The sequence below is a fragment of the Myiozetetes cayanensis genome, unplaced genomic scaffold (genome assembly GCF_022539395.1).
Source record: "Myiozetetes cayanensis isolate MyiCay16 unplaced genomic scaffold, myiCay2020 scf4, whole genome shotgun sequence".
Lineage (NCBI taxonomy): Eukaryota > Metazoa > Chordata > Aves > Passeriformes > Tyrannidae > Myiozetetes > Myiozetetes cayanensis.
This window is the reverse complement of record NW_026087631.1, coordinates 47299920-47324582: the sequence shown is the minus strand read 5'-3', so window position 1 is coordinate 47324582 and position 24663 is coordinate 47299920. Positions and strand designations below refer to the sequence as shown.

General features: G+C 38.7%; 1 protein-coding gene across 2 annotated transcripts in view; it reads right to left on the bottom strand.

Moving 5' to 3' along the window:
• Positions 1-24663, bottom strand: part of ZSWIM6 (zinc finger SWIM-type containing 6) — a 112769-nt gene that overhangs the window by 13000 nt on the left and 75106 nt on the right. The window contains exons 5-10 of one of the 2 annotated variants that reach the window (XM_050330047.1): positions 13274-13453; positions 11600-11776; positions 11165-11311; positions 8458-8604; positions 6054-6314; positions 2208-2343 (exon numbers count right to left, since the gene is read on the bottom strand). In XM_050330047.1, coding sequence (XP_050186004.1) covers positions 2208-2343; positions 6054-6314; positions 8458-8604; positions 11165-11311; positions 11600-11776; positions 13274-13453 — 1048 coding nt within the window. The remainder of the gene's footprint in view (positions 1-2207; positions 2344-6053; positions 6315-8457; positions 8605-11164; positions 11312-11599; positions 11777-13273; positions 13454-24663) is intronic. The other variant, XM_050330048.1, reaches the window with a different exon arrangement.

Below are 24663 nucleotides of genomic sequence, written 5' to 3'. Positions count from 1 at the left end.
AAATACGCTTCACTTCTAAAAGCATGAACAGCTGGAGAGATTTCTATGCAGTACCTTTACTAATTTCCACATGAGATTTCTGTGCTTGCCACAGCCATTTCCTCCCTGCCATGGAAGAAAAGATGCTCAAGTTTTCATCTTCTGACTACTCAACCACTCAGCCATGAGACAGACATTCAATCTTCATGTTTTATTCTTGCCCCCTTGAGGCAGTATTACGTTACTTTTTCATTTGGTTTGTATTGGGAGTCTTTAATGCACTGAACTAACACTGGTGTGAATGGAAAGACTAATCAACCTTCCTCAGGACAATTTGCGAAGTGTGGAGGAATGCAGGCAGACACAGAATAGGAAGAGTCTAAATCTGCCATCACCACAGTTCAAGATAGAAGTCCACATTTCTGAAGACTGCCACATATCAAGCTACAAAAAGACCGATTACTGTTTAAGGCTGAAATTTCATCTGTTTTATAAAGTTATGACACAAGGGCTATGGAGAACAGCCCTGACTGCACTGATGTCTCCCGTGATTTTACCAGATGGACTCTGACAACTCTTTCTTATACTGGTCTATTTGAAGAGTAACTTCTTTGACCAAGATGTCAGGTTTACAGCAAAAGGGGGCTGGAGCTACCCAGGACTAAATGGAGATGTCATCAGTTGGATCTTTCAGTGTCCTGCTTGTTTTTCAAGTTGAGAAAGGAAACTTTCAAAAAAGAAGTTTTCAGTTATGACTGGTTTCTGGGGAGAGCCCAAACGAACCAAAAAATGATCCAAAAAACCCCCAGCTATCACATTTGGTACTATCTTCCTGATGTGATATAACTAGTTATTGACGAACTCACCCTGAGATAAAAGAATAGAAGCATACTTAGACGGTCCAGGCAGCTTTCTGATCATATATTTGAATATTCTCAATAGCTCATCAGTAATGTACTTTTGTCTTCTCAATGTATTTCCTAAAATGTTAATTATAAGCAGCAAGTATTTGAGGTCACTCTTCCTATTTTTTAGACTCTTTCACATAACTTCCATTACTAGGATCTCTTGGAGCCAGGAAAATGCCAAACAGGCTAAGCAGACCTTTGGCTTGCCCTGACAATAGCTATGTTTTGTTCTTATGCACGGCCTCCCATTTATTCTTTTGAATACAGAATTATTTTCTCCCTATTTAGCTATTTGGAGAAAGTAGTTCCGGAATAAACACCTCCAAATCATATAGGCACAAACTATTTGTTGAAGCTAAATACTACTTATATGGATAGTATGTCCTTCAATCACTGTGCAATCATGCTTGGTAATAATGACCAGGAAAGCTTAACATGTTTTCTTTTTTAAACTCTAGGACTTGATTGCTCTTAGTATTAAGTTGTGGCTACTCTTTATCAACCATCAACTACTAGGCTCTTCACAGAAACCAGACAATTCAGATGAGGCCAGTTTCTTCCTTGCATTCTGTGTGGACAAAGGATTTATTGTTGATAATTTAGGTCCTTGAAATCTCATTCAGAAGGCTTTTCTTAGACACCATTACCAACCTGGTCTGCCTTGAGATAGAGCCAGCACCCACTAAACACTCCCTGAGAAACATCTTTTTCCTGATTACTGAAGACAAATGGAATGCAAATCAGACATTTTGTTGTCATCGGATATACTCCATTTAAATCCCAACATTCACCCAGAAGAGGGCAAGACGTTATGAAGCACAAAAAAAAAATGCACAGGCTTAGACCACAGCATATGGGTTCAGATCTATCATTGAGAGTTAAGTTATAAAGAAGGCCAATGAAACAAATAGTCCTATTGAACAGGTTCAGCAACAAATGATCCTGAGACTTCCAGTGAAATGCCTCTTTCCTTGTTTCCTTATATCAATACCATCTTAAACATAAAACCACAGGGGTGAGAAAACACATACACTAAAGTGGTTGTATAACACAAAATCTCATGCTCCAAGAGTGGAGGATTTGTGACAGGAAATCCTGGTTTACAGGTGTAAATAAACACTAACAGAACATTTACAAATCATTATACTGCAGTTACTACAGACAACAATTACTTTTATAGATGACAGAACCAAAATAATTTCTCCTTGAAGGGAAGAATGTGTAATCGAGAAAAATAGATTAGGTCTTGATTACCAAGCTTTTTTCCCCTTTTCCCATCCACTACTGGGTGCTCTTTCTAGACAACCTGTGAATACATACCGCATGGCTCTCAGTGCAGTTTTGTATGCCAATTCAGCATCATGAGGTAGGAGAGAGGTGAAGAGATACTTGGCAAATGTGTGCATTGGAACGCTCTCTCGATGGATGACTTCACCTAAACCACTATACGGTCCACCTGCAGGAAAGATGAACAGAATGTCAGTCTTTATATACTGCAAAAACCCAACTTCTGGACCTTCAAAAGCATTCTCTATACCTTCAGTTAGAACTGGTATCCAAAGACAGAGTTTGCTTTAAAAAGTTACAGTTATATTGCTATTTTCAGTGAAATATATAAACACAATGTATTGGAAGTATGCTAAATACCATTTAGATATACCAAAACTTGACCAAGTCCAAACCAAACAGTCATTTAAATGCCTAATGTCAAGTGATACTTTTGAGGGATCAGGTGCTGCTATGGTGATTGGTCATGTAACTTCAATTAAAGATATTTTCCTACTGTAATCAGTTTTTTTTTTTTTCTTGGTGCATTTGTGATAAAGCAGTCACACCCCAATGGGATGCATAGGGATTGATGTGCACAATGCCCCTGGATCACAACAACCCCAGCCAGTGCTACAGGCTTGGGGAAGAGTAACTGGAAAGTTGCCCAATGGAAAAGGACCTGGAGGTGCAGGTCTACAGTAGCTGAACATGATCCAGCAGGGTGTCCAGGTGGCCAAGAAGATGAATGGCATCCTGGCTTGGCTCAGTAATAGTGTAGCCAGCAGGACCAGGGCAGTGATTGTCCCCCTGTACCAGCTACAGGTGAGGACACACTTTAAGTCCTGTGTTCACTTCTGGGCCCCTCACTACAAGAAAGACATTGAGGTGCTGGTGAAGGGCCTGGAGCACAAGTCGTGTGAGAAGCAGCTGAGACAGCTGTTTAGCCCAGAGAAAAGGAGGCTTAGGGGAGATCTTATTCTCTCTACAACTACCTGACAAGAAGTTCCACCTGAAAGCCAGGTGGAGGTTAGGCTCTTCTCCCAGGTAACAAGGGCCGGGGAGATTTAGATTGGATATTAGGAAAAAATTCTTAACTGAAAGGGTGATCAGGCATTGGAACAAGCTGTCCATGGAAGTGGTGGAATCACCATTCCTGCACGTGTTCAGTAAAATTGTGGAAGTGTCACCTGGGAACATGGTTTAACAGTGACCACTATAGTGCTGTGTTAATGGTAGAACTCGATTATCTTATAAGTCTTTTCCAACCTGAACAATTCTGTGATTCAGAGAATGCTAGATCAGTTTGTGCATCAAAGTCCATTTGGTTCTTGTTTGTCCATTATAGCCACATGACCTCAAAAATTCTATTTTTTGTGGGAAAACTACCCCTTTTTTTTTTTTTTAGGCAATGGCTTTTTCTCACTCAGTGAAGTATAGATTTCAACTTAACAACAGCAGCAACAGGACTGATAACAACACCAGAGTTAAATGCAACTATTTATTTGCCAAGTTCTAAATGTTCATAGTGCATATGAATCCCATTTCTATATTTTCCCTGCAAACTTAAGACTGTTATTTCTACTAACAGGAAAACTGTGTCAAACCGGTTTTTACTTCAGTGACAAGAGGTTTGGGCATTAAATGTTGCAAGATACAGACTAAGAATCTTGTATCAGTGGACTGTTATTGCACAGATAGCATCCAGCAGTCCTAGAATTTCTACAACTTCTACTAGAGACTCCAACCTACCACACTTGGATGGATGGACAGCTGTGTGAATTCACTTTTTCACTGTGGAGTCACATGTGGCTTTTAAACTGCTTTCAGCAGCAGTTCAAGCTAACATGCCCTTACTCTACACTGAAGCAGATGAGGAGGAACAGCCAAGCTGTATCAGCAATGTTTTTGACTGATGCTTTAGCAAAACTTGCAATGATAAAGAATCGCTAGGCGTGAAAAAATTCCAAGCTCCACAGGTGGGCATTTCTGAAGGCCAGGGCTTATTACAAAGGAAATGTCAGTGAAGATTTAGTAGGTGACAGTGTGTCTCATAATAATTTAAAATTAAATTGAAAGCCATTCAAAGCTAGCTGGCATTGCTTGAATGAAAGGACTTCGAAATGAAATGAAAATGAAATGTTTGCCAGTTGGTGGTGCAGCCAGAAACTCAGTTAGGACATAAAGAATACAAGAGAAAGCATCTATATGAAAATATATTCTCCCATTAACTTAGCAGTCAAACAAAAAGTTAGAACAGTTCTTGCAAAACAGTCTCATGTTCTGTTTCCCATGCACTCAAGTAGCTACATACAGCATGTACTAATTTGCATTAACAGCACAGAAATCAGCTTAATATTGCATTAAGTTTTCCTTATTGTATTTGTAGGACTTTAACTAAAAACTCTCAAATGATATAATTAGCCTCTTAAATCACTGCACAGCATTTCCTCCGTGTGGGCCAGCAGTTTCTGCCTAACATGGAGTCAACTAAACTAAGAGAAGAGCCAGATTTCTCATCACACACTAATGCAAGACCATTGTTGCACACTACTCACAATGGCCAATTTTTTAGGTAGTTATATTAGCAGATTTCCTGCTCTACTACTCCAAGTAAACAGAAGAATTTTAGTGATCAAAGCCATAAACTGGAATTATCATAGAATATGTCAGAGAAATTCTGTCTTTTCCTCATAAAGCATCCTTGCCAGTAAACAGATGCAGCAAACTGATTCTATAATACATAGGAATCCTGTGTGGTAGTTGATAGCTCGATCTAGACAGTAGCTGTTCTTGTCCAAAGGCCATAAAGCAGCAGTACAGCCATATCATGACGGAAACTCTCCCTATGGTGTAGCTTTTCTACCATTTCCAACAGCACAAGCTTTTAACAATCTGGCCAAAACCAGTGACTTACAGCTGAGAACCCTAAGCAACATACTGCCCTTCTTCCACAAAAGAGGAAGTTTTAAAAGAGTAAGGACTTACAAAAAGAAAGCAAACCCGAGTACTTTGCAACAATTTCCCAACTGAACTAGAGAAGTACCACACTACCCTCCACCCCTTGAGCAGGCACTCAAAAACCTGAACCATGCCTTTGGCTAACTGGTTCCTTTAAAGCTTTTTCTTCCATTTAAAAAACCAAAAACCAGAAAGACAACCTCAGAACCCATGAAACTACAATCTGAATGTGAGGCTTAAGTGCTACATATTAAACCTTTTTGAAAGTTAAGGCAAAAGTATGCACTTCTATGTACAGATTTTATTGCAACACTCGCTAATTCCCAAACAAAAATTGTTTGTCTTGGTCAGAGTTTAGTCACAAGACCAGGTCTTAAGCCTCAATATTTTAACACAAATTTCATTCTTATATACAATACAAGCTTCAAAGGCAAGTAGTTTTCCTAATTGCCACCAAAAAAAGTTACATTTCTCTCTCAGCAATTCTAAGTGAAATTTCTGAGCTCTTCACTTGGGAATAGAGGTAAAAATCTTCATACATTTATACAGCTGCCATTCCAGTCCCATGCTCAGGATACAAGAAATTCCTAGAATTTTGCTACCTGAGAACTGTTAATAACTGATGCCTGCATTATATAATAGTGAGCCTGGATTGTATAATCAGGTTATTAAGATTATGACACACAATAAATGTAAAGAACAAAATGTAATCGAAATAAAAACAAAAGGTTTACAGGTCAATATATGCCATACCTCTACAGTCATGCAACATCTAAAGTATGTCTGATTTTCATAAGAACTCTGAAAGTATTTTTCCTGGAGTTCTAAGTAAAAAAACCATCTGAAACATGTAAGGCAGTTTACACAGGAACACTCTTTCCATGTGCTTGCGTAAGCCCAGACAATTTAAAGGAGCAGTTAGCATCTATATTCAGCTACCTTCTAATAGGAAGACTGCTTGTTTTCGAAAAATCTTCACCAGAGTATCATCCAATTCAATTTCCTGTAGCTTAGAAATGAGCTGCTCCTCATTTCGACAAACCTTCTCTTGTGCATACAAGCCATCAGGCATTATTCGTTGCTGTCCCAGCCCTATCAATGCTACTTCCACGGCCAACATTAAATAAGATTCCCCTTCTTCTAAGAACTTGTGAGCAGGCAGGTGCTGGTACTCCAGAGATTTGCATTGCCCCATGTTCTCTGTAAGGGGTGACACAGAAAGAGAAACAGATCAGTAAACCATTCTAACCCATAATCTGCCTACAATGCTACATATACAAATGCTTCCTCTGTTAGTATTAATTTTTTTAAATTATTTAAATTATTAGTACAGTCTCAAAATCCAATCTAAAGTATGTAATCCCATTCTATGGGGCAGAAATACATTAAGAGTGAGTTTTAAATACACAAAAAGTGGGTTTTAAATAATCCACTCAAATAAAAATAAAAGTTTTCATTTTTAAACTGCACAATTTAGAGAAAGGCAGTTCTCTAGCTTTGGGTTAATGAAGACAAAATTGGAAGATCATTTCAATTTCTTTCCCCATCCACTTCTGCATTTCCTTAAAGCCTTGATGTGTAAGAGGAAAGGAAAGGTGCTTGTGCACCTGCATAGATTTCAGTTGAAGCTATTAGAATTGTGCAAATACAATAGGCCTGGGAACTCCACATCTTTAAAGTATCCTCTATTTTGCTAGCACTCCTTTCAGGCTTTTAATTCGTTACAGTAGTGTTTCTGATAAAAATGCATATAATTAACATTAGAAGCCCTACTTTTAGTATCAATTACAAGCAAATTCCACACAGGCCAAGCCATAAATTGCTTTAAAGACTGCTATCAATTAACTTGGCACTTGACAGACAACATATGACAAAACTCTATTCCAGCCTATTCCAGGAGATGGGCAACTGCAGCAAGTGGAAAGGCTGAATGCATTTGGAAGATTGCATATGTGTGTGCAGAAGTTACTTTTCAACACACAATTTCATGGGTTGCTTTGATTTTTTAATAATTGTAGAGAATCTGATTTCCACTTTTTTTTTTTTTTAATTAAAGTTCTTCCAGAATTGGTGGATAGGAGATTAGAAATTTATTGAAGAAAATCTAATTGAATAAAAGGAGTTTTGAGGCAAAGCCCCAAGAAGATTGTTGATATGGATATAAAAGATCTGCAGGTAAAGGGATGAATCCAGTTTCTGTCCACACAAGTGGTATTAAGAAGCTACCCCAACAGTGGAAAGAGACTGAGAATAAGGAATTAATCAGTTAAAGTCCTGGGAAGAAAACACTGAAATCAAAATGGGTGTACACATCCTATTCCTATTCTAAATCATGTATTGATATAGCAACACTACTTTCAAACTCCTGCCATTTACAGACTACGTTTGTGATCAGTTTTAAGTGTTCTGTCATTGTTTTGAAGTATTATGTACACTGCAGCTAAGAAGTCCAGTAACATCCAGGGTTGTGCTAGGAGTGTTGCCAGCAGCTTGAGGGAATGGATCCTGCCCATCTGCTCAGCACTAGTGACTGAGCCCACATCTGGAGCGCTGTGTCCAGTTGTGGGCTCCCCAGCAGATGGGCATTCCGGAGTAGATTCAGTGCGGGAACACCAAGGTAACTAAAGGACTGCAGCACCTCTCATATAATGAGAGTGAGACAGGTGGGATTATTTAGCCTGGAAAAGAGAATGCTCAGGAGGATCTTACCAAAATGTATAAATATCTGATGGGAGAATGTAAAGAAGACAGTGCCAGACTCTTCTCAGTGGTATCCTGTGACAGGACAAGAGGCAATAGGCACAAACTGAAATACAGGAAATTCCATCTGAGCATAAGAAAACACTTTTTTACTATGAGGGTGGTTGAACACTGCAGGAGGTTGCCCAGGAAGGTTGTACAGTCTTCACTCTCGAAGCTATTCAAAAAACCCAACTGGACACAGACCTGGGCAACGTGCTCTCTACGTAACCCTGCTACAAGCAGACCAAGTGGACTAGATGATCTCCAGAGCTGCCTTCCAACCTCAGCAACTCTGTGACCCTGTGATTTCCTGCAATTTCTCAGAAAGAGGTGGAGAGGACTGCTGCTATGAAGTCTTATTTGGTTTTATTTCAAGTGTGAAATACAGAATAGCCTTCAAGAATGAGTAACTGGTAATTTTTAAGTGCTTTCTTAGTTTACATTAAACATTTTCTCTCCCTTGAGTTTTCCTAAGGAATGCAAGTGTGAGTTCTTATCCTATAAAAACAGTGGCTTTGAAGCTGATTCAAAAAGGTAAGACAGAAAAACGCCTCTGGTAAATGAAGACATATAGAAGATTGCTCCCTTTGCTTGGCCTTACCCGTGAAGTCCGAGAATCCATGGAAACCCTCATCCTCCACCCTGCAGGCTTCCATCAGGCTACTGAAAAGGGTGCCAATGGGGTCCAAAGGGTGTCCCACCCAACCTTCAAGATTCGTTACTGAGGTTACTCCTCTGTGGAGAAGTTCTATGACAGAAAACATGCAGGGAGGAGGGAGGGAAAGAGAGCTCACATTAGCCCCTCAAAACAGTCATACAAGTAAAACTGCTCAAAATGCTCTCAGTACAGAATTTTAAGTATTTCCAGTAGCTTCTGCATAGAAAGAGGAAATAGTATCTTTCAGCATGAATTCACTGCCCTTTGTGAATATGTAAAAGAAGATATAAAAAAAAAGAGGAAGAATTGAAACCAAACTTTTTGAGTACTAGCAAAGTGTATTATGGGTCAAAAATTTCGACTGCAATGTCTTTTGAAATTTCTTCCTTGATACCAGCAACTCTTCTTAAAATGTCCATTGAAGAGTTACAACAAAGATTCTTGTTTTAGTAGAATATTCGCAACTATTTCCTCACTCCAAAAGATACAGTACCACTTCTACATTTTAAGATAATTTCATGGAACTGAAATAAATTAAAGTATTCTAAAATATGACCAATTTGATAAATTATGAGCTTACCCTGCATCTATTTATTTATATTTATTTTTATATATATATGTATATAAAAAGTTCACTAAACTCAGGATGACAGCTACTTTAAAAAAATAAAATCAAATGTTTAAATGAGGTACACAACCCCCCACCCTGTTCTTTAATTGGATCATTTTCTGGTCATTTTAAAATTTCAGTCCACAAATACCTTTACAGATAGTTTTTTCTGTAGCCCTCATCCATCATTTGCTCAGGACATGAAAAAATTGTTATGTGCAGTGAATTGGAGGAAGCGTGATTTCTCCTAATCCTTTTTTATTAAGAGTCATATGGCAACACTCTCCTTTGACTCTAACTCCCAACTTTTTTCCTCCTAGACACATAGACACAACGGAACTATGAGAGGTCAGACACATTATGGATGACCATTTAAAAACTGTATACAAGTCATTATGGACACTCAGTTTCTCTGCTGTCACACTTCTACCTGCCTCCACTCTATCTTGTTCATGGAATGTCATATTTCTGAGTAACTACATGTTCTATCACACAGCTTTAAATAGGCTCCTGCCTATTGAGACGTATGGGGCTACAAAATGAAACACAGACATACTTGTCAGTAAGGTAGGGTTTTTTTAAAGAATCCACTGATATGTAATATGAAAAACAAATGAGTAAATCACTGTCTTTCTTACAAATAGCTAGTTACAGAGAAGACCAGCACAATTTGCAGTATAAAAAGAACATCTTTTACAAATTCCACTAGAGTAAAAAATAAAAAAGCAGTGAGTGACAACACAGAAACAACAAACTTCTTTGTTTTGGGGTAGGATGGATCACATTTCACATGCTCCATTTTTTTGTTTTATAATAGCCTTATATTAGTTGACAGCTATAGAAACTGCTCAAGGGAAAGGAAATTAACACAAGTATTGAAAGCGTATGTGCTGCCCTAGAAACTGGGAATGAAGAGGAGTAGTATTACAACCAGCACACAACTTGCAACAGACTCTTCACACCTGCCAGTGGTACAAACACACACTGACACGGACACCTCCCTTCTTACCAAAATCAGTGCTCAAAGAAAATGTTCTTCCTTGAGTACTATGGGAAAAAATATGGAGACACATAGGAACTGCAGCTCAGTTTTTTTCAGCTAGGTGCATACCTTATCTTCTAAATACTTATTTCTGGGAAAACATCTGAACACACACTCAAAAATTTACACATATGACTTCGCACTGTTATTTTTACCTACAATGCATGAGGATATACACATTTAAGAGTAGGAAATAAGAAGTAAAAAAATTTTGAACAAAGGGATTATTGTAGCAGCTGAGAAAGTAATTCTAGTTTTTCTCATGCATTCTTCTACCACAAAGCCATCTTCTTCTTCCACTGCCACTTCAAATTAAAAAAGTTCAGTGCAGGATTATTTTGGGTTGCAAGGATCACATGACAGAAACTATATTTGAAGGAGAACATTCCTTCAAAAAATCCAAGGGTAGTGATCAGAGAAACACCACAAAATATTTTATAAGAGACAGCATTTCAAATCCAAAACCAATGAACCAACCAACAAAAGAAACACCAATCCCCCTCTATTCAGAAACACTGTAAGCATTAGAAGATATTCTCTTGGAACACACTGCCAAATTTGATGAATTTCTGGAGTGCAGATTTTGCCTCGTTACTTTCAATGTCAACTTCAGGCTTACACCTCAGAATATAGAGTTCAGCAAAATTTTATGTCAGAGAGAGAAAAATTAAAGACCTGACACACTAAATGCAAAGTTCTGCTCAAAAGCCTGTAAATTACACAGGGTTACTATTTTCACTCTGTAACCAAAACCCAGGATTGGGATAAAGGCCTATCATATCAGATATATTGCAGAAGGCTGAATAGAGCCCTGCACAGCTCACAACACAGCTTACAGAAAATCTGACATCCAGAATGTGACATTACCACTACCTGGACTGAAGAGTTAAAAGTCACCTCATTCACTTTAGTTTCAAAACCAGTTTCCTTGTGCGAAGTTCCTGTCTGGTGTTACTGTCCACTTGCATGTCCTTTGCCCTTCTCTTCCCCACATTTACCTTTCTTCTGAGCCCGGAACATTTCCAGCTGTTTCTGTTGCTGCCGCCTTAGTGTATTAACAATAGCTATTGCTAGCCTCAGTGCTTCTCGTGGATATCCATGAGATCGTAATGCATCCACCCTTGCACAGGCTGTAGGAACATGTTCTAAAACAGAGAAGATAATTGAGGAATAGCAATGCTTCCATATTTGCAGTGGTCTGTTTTGCTAGGTTACTCAAAAGGGTTGCTTTTTTTTTTTTTCTGTTTTATTTTGTTTTTAAAACTATGCAAGAGAGACTTAAAGGACTACTTCTGAGACAGCATTTCAAGGAAGCCTCTGTTCTTTTTGCCAGGCTCTTCATCCATCTCCCCACCACCACCCCCCAAAATAATGCCACAGAAAATGAACAAAGCAGCAAGTCATGGAAACGTCTTTCTGCTTTAGCTACTTACCATGCCAGAGGGGCCACCCCTGAGAGTCAAAGAGCAAGTTTTCAGTGTCGTCATGGTAACAGTAGTTGGTGTACAAGTCACTGCTGATAATGTGCTGTAAGTGACTATCCTGCCAGTGCAGATCACACGCCTCAATGGCTCGAGTAAACACTGTCCTATGTGGTCTGTTCGATGAATCTGTCATTTTCACAAGTTCAGAAAGCTGCATCAGCTTTTACTCATTCACAGTATTCTTATCTTCTGCCTATTCACCAAACCCCAGCCAATGGCAGTCTGCCTTGCCTCCCTCTCCACCAAGCAGCCTGCAGATGACTTTTCACATCCTATTATTACCCACAGCTCAGACAACGTGTGTGCCATCCATTTACATTCAGAGAGAAATCTTAGAAACCAGCACAGCTGATGATAAATAGGACTTTGCAGAGGGAACAAATAGAGGTGAAGGACATTCAACAGCATGTACAAACTCCCCTAAAAACAACCTAGAAAGTATATGGCACTCAACCATGACCAGTTTTTCTCCTCAGACCGAGACTTGTCAGGATGAGGGATGGATAAACTGTACAAAAGATTTGTAGTTTTTCTCTTTGAGAAGTGACATTACCTTTGAGCACTTGTATAACCTTGTTTGTCATGAACATATACAAATACTGTTAATACAGTGAGGTACTGAAGCTATAGGACTGACATAGTCCTTACTAGACAACTTCCGATGGCAAAATTTTTCTACTAACATGGCACTATGTCTGTGAATGTTGAGAAGCTATGTCAGAGTTACCACTAGCCCGCTCACATTGGTCTGAACATCATGAGGAAGCAAAATACCTCTGTAAGCAGTCACTTGCTGAATGAACTTACATGCCCCTGGCTAGCTGTGAGATTTAATAATGAACCAAGCTTTTTCCTTCAGCAGTAATCTTTCAAGCAAAAGAAACAAGAAAAAACCCAACTAAGTGCAAATCTGCCATCAATACTGAGGGTTTTTAGGATTATGAGGGTTTTTTCCTGAGTAAATACCCTGCACTTTGTCAAGTTATTAGCAAAATAGCCATCTGTGCTTGAAGAGGATTGTACAAAGCTTCTGTCAGATTTGATAATCACATTTTAGATTAGAAAGCATGATATTGAGTAAGAAAAGACACATCCTCCAAGATGGCAGCATTGCTTCCACACCCTCCATGCACCTGGTAATGCAAATGACACATACAGAGCATATCCCACAAAGAGCTGCTTTAGTTTCTCACATACAAGATTAATGTAGTTTCAACAGATCTCTCTTTAAATAGTTATCAGGCCTTTGTAACTGCAAATAAAACAAAAACCCCAACACCAGAAGAAATACAAGATAATAGTCAAGCAAAGAAACATCAGGGTTTTACACAACATAATTCAAGGACATCCAATTTTTATGCAACAATATTTAGAAGCACCAAGTGAAAAGTTAGAAGACTTAACACAAATGCTTGCTTTGAAAATGTTGCAGCCCCAGTACAATAAAAAACCTACTTATTTGTTCTTCTGCAAAGACAGTATTAGTAAAACTAATTTTTGGCTGGTCAGTCCTCAACAAGAAAGTTACTTGCCCTAGGAAAGAGTGCTGAATTCTGCAAGGCTAGAGTATATAAGATAGAGGTTATATTGTATGTTGCAGTCAGTGCATACGTTTAGGCTCACCTTGGTTAGCATTTGCACCCTGAGGCAAAGCATTGGTTAAATTGGGTAGCTCGTTTCCATGATTTCCATCTTCCCAGGGACAAACATCCACACTGTTCCATTTTTTCAGCTGTTTTAGCCAACTGGACTTCTGCTCCAACTTGCAGTGGGGATTTAAGACTATACACATCCACAGAGCACCTGATTTTAAAAAAAATGCTAAATTATGTTTTCTATTAAAATGCAGCAGCCAATGACTAATTGCAGACTTATATACCATATACTTTCTTTCCCCTCAAAGGCTACCCTGTTTGCTTCCCAGCTACACTTAATACCAGGCAGACTGGTAATTCCCCACGCAGGTGCTTGGGGCTAGTGTGGTCAATCTGAAACAGCTGAAAGATGGTACCAAGTCAGCCTTCTCAATTAAGAAATATTAGTGGGACTTTTGTATTAGAAATCCAGAGTTCCCAGTGTATGGCTCATCAGACAGGAACATCAGTAAAAGGCAGAAATGAATTCACGTAAAGTTACAGAAGAACATTAACCAAGTTTATCTTCCATTTTTTGTATCAGAAGGGGTTTTCTATGGATGAGAATTATGTATCTTCCAGCGTCACATTATAGGAACCAAAGAAGCATGTTAGTAAGACATACATTTCCTAAACACATACTTCCACACTCAGAATCCATCAGAAATACTCTTGATGATGTAACCCATTCCCAAAAACATCTGGATCTCAGATAACCAGTAAACATGAGTTTTGTGTAGTCTGATTTTGTGCAGTTTGATAAGACATTTTTATGGCAAGTACTTCAGTAACTTTGTTACAGTAGAAAATTTGTTCTACATTTTCTGTTTTGAGAGTTCTAAGGGAAAGTTAATTTGTACTGACATATCACACGTTACCACCACTTTGGAAACTGCTCCCTGAGACTGTATAAATACTATTAGGGTGTCTAGTGGCAATCTTCAAATGCAAAGATTTTTCTCTAAATCAGCTATCCCTTCATCATTCAGAAGCATAAAGTCATCTGAAAGTACTGTTTAGTAACAGTTCATTTGCTCATTAAGAACGTGCCTTATACACTACAAGAGATTGTGAGGATATGCTTAGACTATGCAATCCTCATGACAGGCTAAAAAAGAAATCAAAAGAGAATAAAAATGCAGCTGGTTCTTCTAGGAGAGTGAAATTCTCATATTCAAGGATTCTCTTGCTAAGAATGCAAAATGGATACCCAGGGACCAGGCCACTACATCCTATTCGTTCCTAAAGTAACTCAGGTAAGCCACAGCATAGGACTCACAGCTTGATCCTTAAGGTTACAAGTCTCTGGCTATTCAAGACCAATGTGGAATTGGAAATTAATATAAAAAAATCTGAAAATCACAACAAAATATGATAAGTTACAGTTCAGAACAGAGAGAGACTATACTACTGCAGTTTATTACTGCACATTAATCAAATATAGTACAGCAAGTGTTTTCAGTTTGGGATTTAAGTGTCCAAAACTTGTTATGGGAATGAATAAGGTCAATAGTTTTAAAATATTTTTTTTATAATCAGATCATATGGTTTTCTTTAGACACACTTGCCAGCACACTTCACTCTTAAAAACAAGTCAAATTACAACTGGTTCTTCTTATTTAGCATTCAGTACAACTACATTTCTTGCAATATGCAAAACAAAGCAGAAGATGAGGCACATTAGAAAGCCTTGGGGAATAGTTAAAGTGGGATTGCTTATTTATTTTCAAAATCAAGTATCACTTGAGGGCACTACAGAGACACTTTACCTCTCAGCATCTAATAAAAAAACCCAAAACTTTGTAACCAGATTCCCAGTGTTTTCCGACTGAAAGAAAAGCAAAGTAGAATATCATAACCACATTTGGTTAAGTATTTTAATCATCCAGCAAGGCAGAACACTCCCTACTGATTCCACCATACCCTTAAAAAAAAAAAGAGTAGCCTTTTCTTTTTCCACATCTCAGAAACACCACTAGAGGCAAAAAAATTCATCTGCCTCCTTCAGAAGCTCCACTATGCACAGGATACATCTATGAGGCAGGAAAGGGCAACTAAAATCCAAAGTACCTAAATTCTTTAAAAACTTCTGTGGTTTAAAGTGGAAAACTATGTCAAGCCTAACTACATTGTTAGCAGCCATTCTAAAGCCCAGTATTTTTATGTAAATGAAGCATAAGGACAAGTGTATTCCAAATAAAACCCACACAAACTATTTAAATTTCAATAGAGCTCAACTGCACCGTGCTCCCAATAACTTCAGAGAAAGCTGCAAGCACACCTGAGATCTTACACAGCTTCCATGGCTGCCCCATTCGCTGCAGGAAGAGAAGTGAAAGACAAAACTCCCCCAGGAGAAGAAAGGGAACAAAAAGAGCCTTGGGCTCAGCTCTTGGAAGTGCTAAAAAGCCTAACATCCGGCAGAAGGATGCATAATGCGAATGACCCCACAGTCTTCAGACTATTTGGGTTTCTAGGTCTTTTTGGTTGGTTTGGTTTTAGGGGGGGAGAGGGGGGATTTTCTTCTTCCTTCTCTTCCCCACGGCCTCCAAGTGTGGTGCATTTGCCAGTATTCGTATTCCTTCCTACTCCTGATCCCTAAACACCTTCCCCCTCCCCTCACATCTGCCCCATTCTGGCTCTTTCAATTCACTGGTTCCTGTCCTGCTCCTACCACTGAAAACTCAGGAAAATGTCACTTGTGCCCAGAGTTTTATCACATGCCAACTGGCAGAAGCCTGGAGGATATTCTTCCTATTTCACTCTGATGCTGCTCAGCAGAAGCCCCCCTGAGCTGGCTCTTGAATGCTGCCACCAACCTGAAGGCTTATACTAACCTCAAATAAGAGATATCCTATTTTCTGCCAAATGGCTCCTGAATGGGGAAACTGCTGCTCATGCCTATCCCTTACTACAGATGAGGCCAATGGAGAAAACTACTACCTAATTTGCAAGAAAGGTATCTGAAACTATTTCCACTGACTTCAGCTTAGAAACTCCTATTGGCAACAGTCTACACTCCAAAGTATTTACCCAAAACACACTCCTAGCATTAAGTTTACATGTTTGACTACATTTAATGATGTCACCAATGCCATATGCAATATGAACAAAAGTCTCATTAAGTAATAAAAATAAATCTTAAAGAGACACCAAAAATTCAGAGCAAGTATTTGTGTTTACAGACTGTTTTTCTCTTTCAACACTCTCTTCTTCCTGTCTCCCTTTCACCAGGTGTTTTTTCATACTGTTTTTTCAGCAGGCTGACACATCTTTCCTCCACCCCAAACTGCATGTTACAAAACCCGAAGTAAAGTTCATATTTGGATACCTTGACTCAAACCTACATCTTTCCAATACAGAACTCCTCACAGCATAGTGGCAAAATGATCATAATTCAACATACAAAAAAATTTCCCCACTAAATAATTGGGAAATAAGACATGCTGCAAGTGCAATTTGATAATAATTTCACAAGAGAATGAGTATTACAGCTGTCACATTGCAGTGAAGCCTATTTTGACCCAACACTAATCCTCTTGACTTGGAAATCAAGCCAGCTTTGCCAAAACAGATCTTTGGTTCAGACAGACCTCCTTTTGAAAATGCACAGTTGTCACTCATCTTTAGTATTGATCATGCCACCCAAAAAAAAAAAAAAAAAAAAAAAGGGTTACATTACTGTTTTAACAATGCAGGCCTTCCTTATACATACAAGGGAACAAAAGTGCTTTTGTGTTTCTCAGGAGACATCCATACCTTTGAATTAATGGGAAAAAACGGGACAGCATGCCTTTACATTGATCAGGATTTACATATGCAAGTTGAAAAACACTAAGAAGTATTAAGTCAAAGGGAGATGTCATAATAACCACATATCCTGTGCATGCATGCATTCGTGAACCTAAAGGAAGTGCAAGGACTGTGATTAAACATTTTTCACTTTTCAGAAACCCCATTATATTTTACTCTTGACCCAGTAAATGGGAAGGTGGTAAGGGAAACAATTTCAGTGGGGTGCTAGGACACAGACCATGACTGATGACCTGGTATACAATTCTATTTGTCTGTTGGATTACAGACTTCCCAATAAATCTGCTTTTCCTAGAAACCTTAAGCTATCTTGTCAGGGATGCTGTATAGCTGAGCTTAGGTCACCATGTCCTCATTTACCATACTTGTGTAGTCAACAGCTGAGACTTGGCCTTTGCTTTGGAATTTTACATTTGATATATTTTAGACCAATCAATGCATTTTCAAAATTATAATACACAAGAAACAGATGCATATCTCTGTGACACTTCTTTGCCCTTCCCATTAATGCACAACTCTTTCTTAAAAACTAAGCTACAAGATTAGTAGCATTTGACCATTTCAAAGAAAATTAAGCCAGGTAATCAAGATCATTACCCTTGAACAGCAAATAAAACAGCTTTGGCATTTGCTGCACACTTGCCACTCTGCCCCATTTGAGATTAATAATTTCTGTTACAAAGGCATCATTTTCCACCACTAGAAGTGCCAGAGGAGAAACAATACTAGCAGGCAGAACCCTTTAAAGTAGAAGTGTCAGCAAAGGAGTTTAAAGAGGTTTACATCTGTATTTTAAACACAAAACACACTTTCACTGGGACAGCCACTTGGAAACCTTAAAGAAGGTACTGTATTGTATTTATTGATTCTCAAGGAGAAGAACAAGTGCCCTCAGAATAACTGGCAAAGCCACTGCCCTTCTCCAGGTTTGGAGAGATCTCCATTAGAACAGAAGTCCCATTGGAGAATGCCCCAATAAACAGTTGCTTTTACAGAATGGTAAGAGATAGAAGGTAGGTAAAGCACTTCAGAGCTGTTCTCTCTTCAATAAGAACCCCAAGGAAAACTATTCTCAGCATTCAGTTGCATCCAAGTTGCAATTTTATTCATAAAAATTCCTGCATTCTGGTTTCTCTGTTCAGCCCTCAGAAAAAAAGGCTTTCTATGGGTATTATGTTTCTTGGAGAACAGAATGTTTCATTTTGCTCTAATTCATTCTATTACTGAATTAAACTTTGATGTATTGGTCTTGACAAGTGCTTCATGCTGACTGTATTGTGTATGATAATATAATCGCTCCCCATGCATTTCACACTAGCTGGCTGATTAATGCAATAGATTACCTGCAGCACTGATGGCAAGAGGTAATCACTGCCCTTCTGCACAGTAACCTCCGAGTGTGTATTTGAGAGAGTGGAGGAGTAAGACAGAGACAAATTAAAATGCCTAATTCCTTAGGTTTCCCTTTCTCTCTTGCTGCTGCTCCAAGGGTTAAAGGCACATGTATATTTGGCTGAAACAGGTATTTACATACTGAGATTCTTTTCTAAGCTATCAGCAACTATATGCTCTGTCTCTGAGTCAAGTAACTGAAACCTTCTGCTTTCTCTTCTTACGTTTTCAACTTCTAGCACAAGGAAAAAGGAACTAACCACACACTTCCATCACTTTGAGTACGTTTTAAAAACTGCTGCATCCTTGCAGACACCCTGTCATTCAACCAAAGGGTTTCATATAAGAACAGGAATTTGCTTAAAAGGTGCAGTTTAACAGTGTAATAGTCTAAGACTACTATCTCCCCAAGAGATCACTTAGGATCTGTCACATGCTCCTTAGATACCCTTCTATGCATCAATAGTACCCTATAACCTAACCACTGTAGCAACGCATAGGCTATTAGTCTACAAAGCTAAAGGAAAGTATAAAGAATCTGCAAATTATTAACTTGAGTCATATTTACAAAACTATTCAATCATTTGTTTACAATTAATCAACTGAAGGTAAAAGTACTTCTAATACTAACACATACATTACAAAAATAGTCCTTCATGAGTATCTTAATGTAATTCTTCACAATTTTAAGTAGTTCCCAATGTTTTCAGGCAGATGGTGAACACAAAGTATGTTCCTGCCCAAAACATGTATATTTTAAGTACTTTAACTAGTAATACACTCTCAGAAGTTACCATCTATTTTCAGAAGAAAAGTTAATGTGACTATTAACTATAAGTGCGAAGTTACTAAGCCACTTCTATCTAAATTTATCATTGAGAGGAACGTGGAGAGGAGCAAGTGAAAACACTCCCTTCACATAGTCGGAATTATGACTGCCACAACTGTGCTCACAGGATGTAAATAATGCACTGTAACTGGCCAGAGGAACAAATTCTGACTGTCTAGTCTGAATTCCCTCATACTCCAACATTTCCCAAGTCACCTTCATCTTCCAGCCCAAACACAATTGTTGAGTTTTTACAAAAACAGCATACTTGAATTACAACTTCTAATATAAGAATCTAGCACGGTTCCTGCTTAGAGTCTACTGCCTGACTACCACAAATCAAAATACTAAGCTCATTTTTAGTTAAATTTCTCCAGCTAATTTTTAGTCTACATAATAATAATAATAATAATGGCCAGTCTTCGCGAGCGAAGATCCGGGGAAGGTCTTTCCACCTTCCAGCCTGCGCACTGGATTTTTTAGGTGAGACACAGTGTGCGCGGAACTGAGCCCACCCTTTAATCCTAAGGTTCATCTGCCGGGGCCAAGCGAGCTTGGACGGTGGCAGCGAGGTCCTTAGGACGTAGGTGGGTTGCCTTTAAGGCTAACGAGCTCCACCTGCCCGGGAGTGGCCCTGACCGGGAATCGAACCCGGGCCTCGGCGGTGACAGCGCCGCGCCCCTACCACTAGACCACCAGGGGCTCCACATTACTCTACATAGGTTATCTTAAATTAGGATATCCTTAAAAAGGATTTTCTTTGTCTCGCTTTGACATGCCCAAGCAGACTGAGATTCTGGCACTTCTCACTTTAAATTACTTTTCCAATTTTTTTGAGTTATTTTTCCAGTATCCATTCAAAACAGAAAAATGGAAAATATCAAAATGCTAGATTGCTGAACCACAGTAAAGCTCAGAGAAATCAGTGAAGAGTCAGTAATGCCTCCCCATGAATCTATCACTTCTCTCTAGCTCTGGTATTTACCAGAAGTGGCACTGGAAAACTAAATGGCAGCTTAGTGTTAATGAAATATGAAAAATGAAGGTTGAGAGGAAGGAAAAAAAAATGCTAAGAACCATCTTGGCTCAGTAAAACTCTGCCCTTAGTCTTGGCAGACATGATTCCACAGTCAGGGATGCAATGAGTTTTGTACCAGTTCCATATGCAGCAATTTTTTAGGACATTTATATCAGTTCAACAGCTTAGGAATAAAAATTACAAGAACTGTTTCAATGTGGGTAGAAAGAGATTTGAAGTACTTTCCATCCAAGTAAACTGAATGGAAAAGCAACTTTCTGTATGGTATTAAATAAGCCCCTCAAGTTATGCTTACAGACCAAAGGTAATTACTGTGACCATTATTTCTCAAATCTGATAAATGCCACAGGATTAGCTCAGTTAGTTAGAGCAAGGTGCTATTAACACCAAGGTCATGGGTTTGATCCCCATATGGGCCATTCACTTAAGAGCTAGATTATACAATCCTTGTAGGTCCCTTCTAATTCACAATATTCTGTGAAATTACCTAAAAAAACCCCAAAACCCCAACAAACAACCAAAGCCTTTCTGTCATATTCTGGCCTCATACACCCTCATTTCAAATACCATTATGGCAATGTCCATAATGGAGGAGGAAGGTAAAAGTCCTCAGGAAACACGGACAAAATCCAACTTTGCAGAACTGCTGCCTGGCTGCATTCACTGGGGAAACCAAGGTGACAGAACAGCCAAGACACTGCAAGGCCATAACAGCAATTTGTCATCCATAACTCAGGCCTTAGAGAAGAAAAATTATCTTGTGATGCTAGCTCTGACCTACTGTTAATTTAGTGCCTCCAATAGCACAAATCATTCAGACACTGACATATATTAACAGCTTGTTCTGTGAAAAAGCAGGTGTAACCTTAAGCACATGAACTAAAGTATACGTTTCATAGGGCCATGACAGCTAAGACTAAACAAAATGAAAGTAACTATCAATTCAGGAAAGACAGCTTACTGGATATGATACAGTTTAAGGTACAAATATGTGTAAGTTACCACTCTGCCCAGAAAGTCCCACGATGAAAGTCTAATGGAAATGGTTCCAAGAATGCTGCATCCCACCTCCTTTGAAATACAGGACTATCCACAGCTTTCACATCAAGGCCAGAAATGCACTATGTGCAACTGACTAATGTATACTTAGAAATTTGAAATTAACTTTATTTTCTACAGGTGTAGGGCATGGATACCTTCCTTAGCTATAAGGCAGAACACAATGCCATTATAACTCAGGATATTCAATGATATAATAACAATAGGAATATAAATTTGAAATGTAAAACCCTTGTTTTTAAATACCATAAAATATGGGGAAAAGTTCTAAGAAGAATTGCATGAAGTATGTAGCTCCAGAAAAATGGTACTAGACCACAAAACTGTAATAAATGCTTAAGTTTATCGATTCTTTTTCATGGTAGCCCTGGAGTAGTCATCAAATCTGGCATCAGGAAGGAATTTCTCTAGAGGCATACTAGCAACAACCCTAGCTCCTTTTATCCTTTTCCCCTTTCCACTTAGGTACTAAGCACAACAACTTATGCACTAAGTTTAGAACAGCTGGCATGTCCCATTCATACAAGTTTGTCTCTCTAATTGCACAGAAAAGGAATGCCTTATATAGATGAAAATATAGATGGAAAATAGTTTCATTCAGTTCAGGTTAAAAGAAAACTTGTTGTTTTCTAGAGATGACTATAAAATCTTCTATCAGAAAAACTCCTAGCAGTTTCCAAATTAAAATTAAAAAAATCACTATTTAACACTTGATCATTAGTTTGCTCATGGCAAATCGATCTATGATGATTTCTTGCTCAAACTCAACATTTGGAATTAAGGTTTAGATGAGGAATGAAGTGCTACTCATAAAAATTTAGGCATAATCTATCAGGAAATATATTGTACTATTTCTCTATATCACTATATCTATATGATCTTGTAAAATGATATTTTAGTTCAAATTTTAACACATAAATTTATCATTCTAATCCAGAAAATGCCCTTTGGCATATCAGCAAGTGTGAAATCAAAACATACCATCAGCCTGATCCAACATCTAAAAAGCGGTCTGTAACAGGGCAAAGTACTAGTGAAGAACTATTAAGACTATTAGAACTACTACAGCAAAGACATATTATTCCACTCAAGAAATACCTTTATAGCAACAGCCCAGTTAGTATGCTAGAATATATTTAGTATATAATAGAAAGGATTCTAAGGATGTCACTAGGAAAAAACTTTACCCCATAAATGAAGCTCACTGCAGTATCATGAGAGGTTCCTATACTTAAAAACTTTGGATGCCAACAGGTGGTTGAGGTAGGCAGGAAAAGATTATGCATTAAAATGTGGAAGATACTACATACTCTGAAAGTACAGAGTACTACTTAAGTTCTCCTCAACATCATAAAATAAGGTGAGCAACCAGGGTCAGCATGATGCAAACCCAGAACACATCCTCCAATTTTATCCACTGCCCTGCCTTGCCAAAGAGCACTTTGGACACAGCCTCTTCTCTGTGAAACAGCCATCACATTTCTACTCCACAAGAAGCTATTCCTTAACTTAAAGAAACCAGCCCTCCTCCCCTTTAAGAATTCTTACATACCAAAATGGAGGAAATTTACTAGAAATGTTTGTTTCGAAGCATGCAAATTACATGAAGTTTCTTCACCATGAAGGTAAGCAGTAAGGTAAGAAGATACCAAAAAATGGCAGTTCACAATTAAAAAAAAAAAAGGAAGAAAAAAAAAATCTGATCCTGTAATCTACATGTTGACAATGTGTTGGGCTCCACCATTCCATCAAGCAGTAGATACTTGTCTTAGATTCTTCTACTTGACTACTTTCATCAGATTAAGCATCTGGGATTTAATTTAACAGTTTCAGCTTTATTAAGATGTCACAAGAGCAGCCCCACTTTGATAACAGTAGCAATTATGGCTTGGTTTAGGGTTGACAAGTATAATGATTCATTCGTGGCACATGAGAAGCAATAAAAGGTTGTTTTGCATTACAGCTTTAAAAATGTGGGCACTTTTTTCATTTAATTTGTCACTTAGCTTTTGCTAAGAGGACTTTTAAATTTCAATAAGAGGCAAATGGGGCTTTTAGTTTAAATGTAATTCCCATATTTAAATGATCTGTAATGGCACAGTGTTTGAATGGGAACACTACTGTTTCACAGTGGGCCCTGATGGTGACATGTACCATTTGTATTCAGGTCCTGTTTTATCCACGTGGCTAAAGGGCTTTCAATTTCATTTCACAGCCAGAAGCCTGCAGAAAACACCAATTAACTTGCAGATCCCATTTCCCGACAAAACAGTCTCTTCCCAATGTCTGGCATCTGGCAGTACTCAACATTTACTTGCAAAGCAGAGCCTTGGAGCCATCATGATCCCGGGGCTGGAGTGCAAAGTCAATTTTTCCTCTTTTTTAAAGGAAATATTTTCATTTTTTCAGAGACTAAACAACTTTTACTTAATTTTCCATGGATGAATATTAACAACTTCTTGATGTACTAAGATTCACGGTCCTTTTTTTTTTTTCCTTAGACTACAAGGAAGGTTAACTGACCTCTCCTTCAAATCAGAGATTTCATGGATTGTCCTAGTTAGAGCAGCCAGGATCAGTTCATCGCTGTGTGGGTGTAACTCAAACTGTGTATTCTACACTCACTATGTCATTTCCCAGAAACTGTTAACAATAGACCATTTGCAGCAGCTGCTCAGAGCACACCTGACCCCTCAGGCTATCAGCTGCGTGTTAAGAAGCCTGTGAGATAGGAGGATGTTCCTGTCCTCACACCCATGACTCAGGTGTGATAACTCCCCTCCGGGTAGTCAGTACCGCCTCCACACCCAGCCTGAGGGGTCATGTCTGCTAATGAGCCATCAAGGATTCCAAAAACATCACAGGACTCACAATCACCCATTGTGGAACTCCCACCCTGGGGGAAGTACTGGGCATTCCCACCCAAACCTGAGTGTATGTAATCTTGGGGTCTTGGGACTTCTGGTACCACTCATTGGATCCAGAGGAGGACCAGAACCTTGACTAGACCGCAACCACCACTCTCAACCGTACTGTGACCATCACTCTCACCAACAGGTTTTCATTTCCTTTTACTTTGGACTCAGGGGGACCACGTGGGGCTCAGCACAGGGGCCAAGGAACACCATTCTGTTTGTGCCCCAGGGTGTTGGGTCATACATCTGAGTTTTGAGTTTATCTGTATAATTGTATTGAGTGTATTATTTTTATTAAACTGTAATTCAGACTTATAATCTCTTTTAAGTTG